At 39.1% G+C, this 5,519-nt stretch overlaps 1 protein-coding gene across 1 annotated transcript in view; it reads right to left on the bottom strand.

Moving 5' to 3' along the window:
• Positions 1-5,064, bottom strand: part of CDC20B (cell division cycle 20B) — a 57,287-nt gene extending 52,223 nt beyond the window's left edge. The window contains 4 exon segments of the mRNA XM_007944185.1: positions 790-882; positions 885-923; positions 3,487-3,711; positions 5,028-5,064. Coding sequence (XP_007942376.1) covers positions 790-882; positions 885-923; positions 3,487-3,711; positions 5,028-5,064 — 394 coding nt within the window.
• Between the last annotated feature and the right edge of the window lie 455 nt (positions 5,065-5,519).

Below are 5,519 nucleotides of genomic sequence, written 5' to 3'. Positions count from 1 at the left end.
AATTTTTGTGTTATCTTCAGCAAATTTTACTTGCGTGTGATATTAATGATGCTGTTCAATCATTTCTGCATTCTGTTTGATCACCTTTCTTTGGAAAGAACATAAATATAGATCTCTTCCAGGCAGTTGCCAGAGAGCTGTCTTCCAATTTTCTTGGCAAACAAGTGTGGGTCTCTGGTGCTGCATCTATCTGTTGAAACATCTCAATGAATATTCTCTCAATTCCTGGAGCCTTGTTTTTTGGCAATTTCTTCAGTTCAACTTGGACTTCTTCCTTCAATACCATCAGTTCTCATTCATATGCTACCTCCTGAAATAACCAAAAAAAAAAAAAAAATCCTGAATGTACCTAATCAGGAAACAAACTAATCACAACAAGAACAACAAAGACTTAAGAGACATACTTAAAAGACCATCTCATAGATGAAGAATTGAACTTAGCCTGAGATCCCAAAGCATAGAACAAGCCACCAAATATCTAGAAGTGACTGCAGCAAGAGATCTTTTGGCTGAGAAGATTACCTTTGTATGTAAAATTGTATTTTCAATCTTTACCTTTTTGATAAAAATAATATTCATCTCCATTCTCATTTTCATCTTTTAATAATTTCTCATTCATTTATCAGACATTTTATTTATTTTATGAAGTGTCCCTATTCATGTCCTTCACTCACTCATTTTTCTGTATCAGGAATTCACCTTTTCCTTATTAATTGTAAAGGCAGCTAGGCTAACTCTTTCCTGACATTTAGGACTCAGTTTGTCTGAGATTCAGTTTTCTCTGTTTACCTACCTGGCCTTTGGAGGTAATGTTTTTCTTCCAGCTTCTGTCCAGTGAATGAAGTGTCTTGCCAAAATGGAGAAATGAGTTATTTGTTTCAAAACTTCCTTGATGGAAGTCTTCAGTGGCTCTTTGTAGGATCCTACAAGAGAAAAGTAATAGCTTTAAATTTAGTTTTTAAAACAAAATAATATGTTGATTGGGATTTGCTCATGGCATCTTTCCCACTGATGCAGACCGTGAAGGCTCAGGTCTTGTCTCTCAATATCACTGGGAACATGGGCTTGTCTAGAACCCTGGATACATAAGTGAACACTGGTGAGAAACTGGTTCAGTGGCCTTTAGAGCAGAAAGTAAATGCAGCAAAAATGTTCTGTCAGCGTGCCCAGACCAGACTAGTTCATTTGGAAAACAGATGAATATAAACAGCTGAAAATGTTTTAAATGATGGAGGAAGCAGCATCCAGTTTGCCCAGGCTCCTATCACACCCATAGGAAATCATCTTGGGAAGTTTGCTTTACCAATCCTCGACCTTCACTACAAGAGCATGCGCAAATCACTTTGCCTCTTAGCCTTCTTATTGCAGAAAGATGTAAGAGTAATTTGAGGTGACACTGATGAAATACTTTCCAAGTTAAAATAATAGGAGACTCAATGTTATGTGCATCATTATTCACAGACTCTCTTCTCAAGATGGAAGCCCTTCAATGACTTGGCATCCTTTACCAGACCTTTCACTGCACTGAAAACCTTATTGAGTCATCCCCTGAAATCCCAGTATCTGCATATCACTCCATCATCAGAGGGACCTGAAGACCATTGGAATATGTTAGTCTTTTGCCATGTGATAGTTTTTTCTTAATATGGACAAAGCTGGACTTAATAAACTATCTCTGATATTCCTGGGGCCCAGCATCTCAAGTCTTGAGCTATTCAAAAGCTAAGAGATACGCTTTACATCAAGAGAGGGGGATGAAAACATGAACAGTTCTGCAAAGTTTTAGATCTTGCTCTTTGTCTTGAGAAACTATGCGCGCTGGCTTTTTTTTTTTTTTTTTTTTTTTTTGACACTTCCAGAAAAATAGAAGAGTGGAAACAAACTCTCAGAACCTCAAATGAGAAAGAAAAAGAATGTAGCTGAATGTTAAAACTGACAAGCATCTGAGTTACAAGCAAAGAGGTCAGGTTTACCAGCCAAAGGAACCAGGGGCCTGTCGGGTTGTGTCCACAAAGCATGATTGCAAGTGAACCTCTGGCCGTATACGTCCCTGTACAATGAGAAGATCTTCAGTGTTCACTCTTCTAAAACAAAAAAGAAACCCCACCAGCAAAGCACTGAGAAACCAATGTGTTGATTAATACCCAACAGCAGTAAAAATAAAATGGACTTCTTTATAAAATCCTTTTGACTGATGTTTGTCTTTTGGAATTCTGATTTTTCATACAATACCTTATAAAAAGAAAAAAAAAAAAAAAAAAAATAGGGCCAGGAAAAGAAAAGGAAATACCTATATTAGCCAGATTATTAAAATAATCAGCATGAAAATGACACCCTCAGTTACAATGGGATACAAAAGATTTCTTTCAGAAGAAAACTGTAGCAATGGCCTTTTATATCAATCTATCTCTCCTTTTGCTTCAATCAGCTACTTTTCAGTATTCAGGCTCTCACTGGCCAATTTTTTGAGATGTGCATAGCCCCGTCCTTCTTCCCAGTCTTTCTTAGCCTGGAAGCTCCACTGAAACCTGTCCACCAAGGGTGACCCTGCTGGTATTTGAAATACTGGTGGCATAGCCTCCAGCCTCACAGCAACATATAAGCCACCAAGTATGATAAACTGACAGAGGAGTCAACTAAACGTTGTGATAGGCAAACAGTTGGGTTGCCAGCAGTTTTAAAGAGAAGGGTTCTGATGGGATGACCCTCAATCCCTGCTCGTCAGATCAGGGCTCTGAGGCCCATTCCCCACCCCTACCCACAAGACAGCAGACTGACTCACTCTCATCCTTCCTTCTCTTTTCTTCCTCTCCCTCTTCGTTTCTCTCCTCTTCCTCTTCTCTCTCTCTCTCTGATTCTACTATTAAAAAGAAAAACCAGTTGATGTCAAGTCAAATCCAGCTCATGGTGACCAAATATGCCTTCCTTCTGAGGCACCTCTGGGTGACCTCAAACCTGTAGTCTTTCAGTTGGCCTGACACAGTAACAAGCTGTCCTACCAGAGGACTGCCAAGCATCCCATTACCTAATATATATTTTCTTCACTGCAACAGAACTCAAATCTTACCAAATCAAAAAAACCAAACTCACTGCCGTCGAGTTGGGTCCTACTCATAACGACCCCTTCTTGGGTTTCCAAGGCGGTATCACTAAGGAAGTAGATTGACCAATCTTCCTTCTGCAAAGTCATTGAAATTCCATCCTTTGCAAACCAAGGAATTGCTACATGCATACATATATTCATACATAATTACATATCTTTATAAAAGTGGCTATCTGCCAGTGCAAGTCTCAGGAATGTATTTGAAACCAACACACACACACACACACACACACCCTTGGAAACTTCATATTCAAAAGGAGAAAAAGATAAAAGCAATTGACTAAATGTGACATTGAACGGTTCTCCAAGACACAGATTCTCTCAGGAATACATTCCTTTTTAACATCTCAGGACGAGGCTGTGGCATATTCCTAATACATCACCTAGAATCAGGGTCTCTTTCTCAATGGTCGTCTTCAACACGGATTGAAGAGCTTCTGGGAAGTCAGTGGTGGAATGCTCCTCCCCAAAGGAGTAGGCTGCCATATCCCTGGTTTGGCTTTGCTGCCATCTTGTGGAAATGGGGCTACTGGCAACAGGAACCTCAGCTGACAGCCTCTTCACAAAGTTGCTCTCCAAGTTAGAATATGTAGTGTTAACTGCATCAACTACCCGTTGTTAAACAACAAAAAGAACAACTGGTAGAGGTTATAACAGCCTCAATAATGCAAAAGTAAAAATTCCATAGAGGAGAATAAGAAGTGACTCATCTAGTACAACACAAATAACAAATAAATGAGATTTTTAATTCTCATGACATGGGAGAATTTTATTCAATTTAACCAATGTGTGTGTATCATATAATGTGCATGTGTGTGTGATATATAACTCTTTCAAATAGCATTACCTACTGAGAGCCTATCTGCTCAAGGGTCTCAAGTCATACCAAGATAGCTTAGAGAATTATAGTTATATAATTAATAAATAATTATATGTTATTGAATCAGGAGCTCTGGTGGTGTAGTGCCTAAGGCATTTGACTGCTAACCAGAAGGCTGGAACTTCAAACCCAACAGCCACTCCTCAGAAAGAAGACTGGGCAATCTACTTCTATAGTGATACTGTCTCGGAAACCCAAGGTAGGGTCGCTATGAGTCAAATCAACTTGACCGCAGTGAGTTTGGTTTGGTTTTACTACTATTATATGTTTCAAATGCCTTAGGCACTATGCCAGCAGAGCTCCCTTATATAAGGTATGGCGTTATAAATAACAATATATACCAAACATGCAAGATGTTTATATAAAATCTTAAAATTTCAAAGCTAGAAAGAAAAAGCGATTTTCTATTCCAAACTCTTTATTCCACAGTGGAGAAACGGGGTGGAGAGAAGTTAAGTGACTTGCTAATCACATGCCATGCAGCTATGTGGAATTCAAATGCAAGTGAGAAACTAGAAATGAATGATTTCTTACATAAATGGCAAACACATTTGGTTAATATCATTTTATAAAGAATTCTTAGAGACGTTTAGAAGAGTTTACCCACCCAGTAGAAAAGCGGCCATTGGACATAAAAAAGCAATTCACAAAAGAGAAACATAACATGCCCATAAACCTACAAAAAATATTCCACCTCACTAGTAAGGCAAAGAAATGTAAATTTAAAACAAGGAGCTATTAGCAGCGGTTTTGTTTTAAACAATACTCTCCAGTGCTGAAGGTACTGAAAATAGACACCAGCAGGGGTGGGGAGGGAGGGGAGGGAACACTGCAAAAATTAAATACATAAATAGATAAAATAGACACTGGCATACACTACTATGACGGGGTGTAAATTTGTATCTAGAAAGGACTATTTGGCAGTGTGTGTCAAAAGCCTTCAAATATGTGCACAATCAGCAATGACACCTCTAAGAATTTAAGGAAGGAACCAAAGACAGAGCAAAGGTGGAGAAGAGCATGCAGTGTTTACTGAGAGCTTACCATGCAGGAGCCCACATGGTACAGGTTTTTCACCCATTTGTATTTAATCCTCAGAAACACCTTGTGAAACAGGTCTGTTATTTATTCTCATTTTACCAATGAAGAAAATGAGGTTTAAAGGTTAAGCAAATTGCCTAAGCCCACAGAGTAAGTGGAGATGTTACCCTAAACCCATGTGTCCGACTTGAGTTCATACTTTCAACTGAGTGCATGAGGGCATGTATTGCAGTACTGCTTGTTATCAGTGTTGCTGGATGCCGTCAAGTCATGTTCAACTCATAGCAACCTCATGTGACAGTAGAACTGCCCTATAGGATTTTCTTGGCTGTAAGACTCCACAGTACACAACAGCAGCGATAATCTCACCAGGTCTTTCTCCTTAAGAGCCCGTGGGTGGGTTCATATAGCCAACTTTTCAGTTAACAGCCTAGTGTTTAACCCTTTGCATCACCAGGCCTCCTTCAGTATCACCTACAGGGGCAAAAAGATGGC

The sequence above is a fragment of the Orycteropus afer genome, unplaced genomic scaffold (genome assembly GCF_000298275.1).
Source record: "Orycteropus afer afer isolate SDZICR_OR568_19922 unplaced genomic scaffold, OryAfe1.0 scaffold00122, whole genome shotgun sequence".
NCBI lineage: Eukaryota > Metazoa > Chordata > Mammalia > Tubulidentata > Orycteropodidae > Orycteropus > Orycteropus afer.
This window is presented reverse-complemented; position numbering and strand designations above follow the sequence as displayed.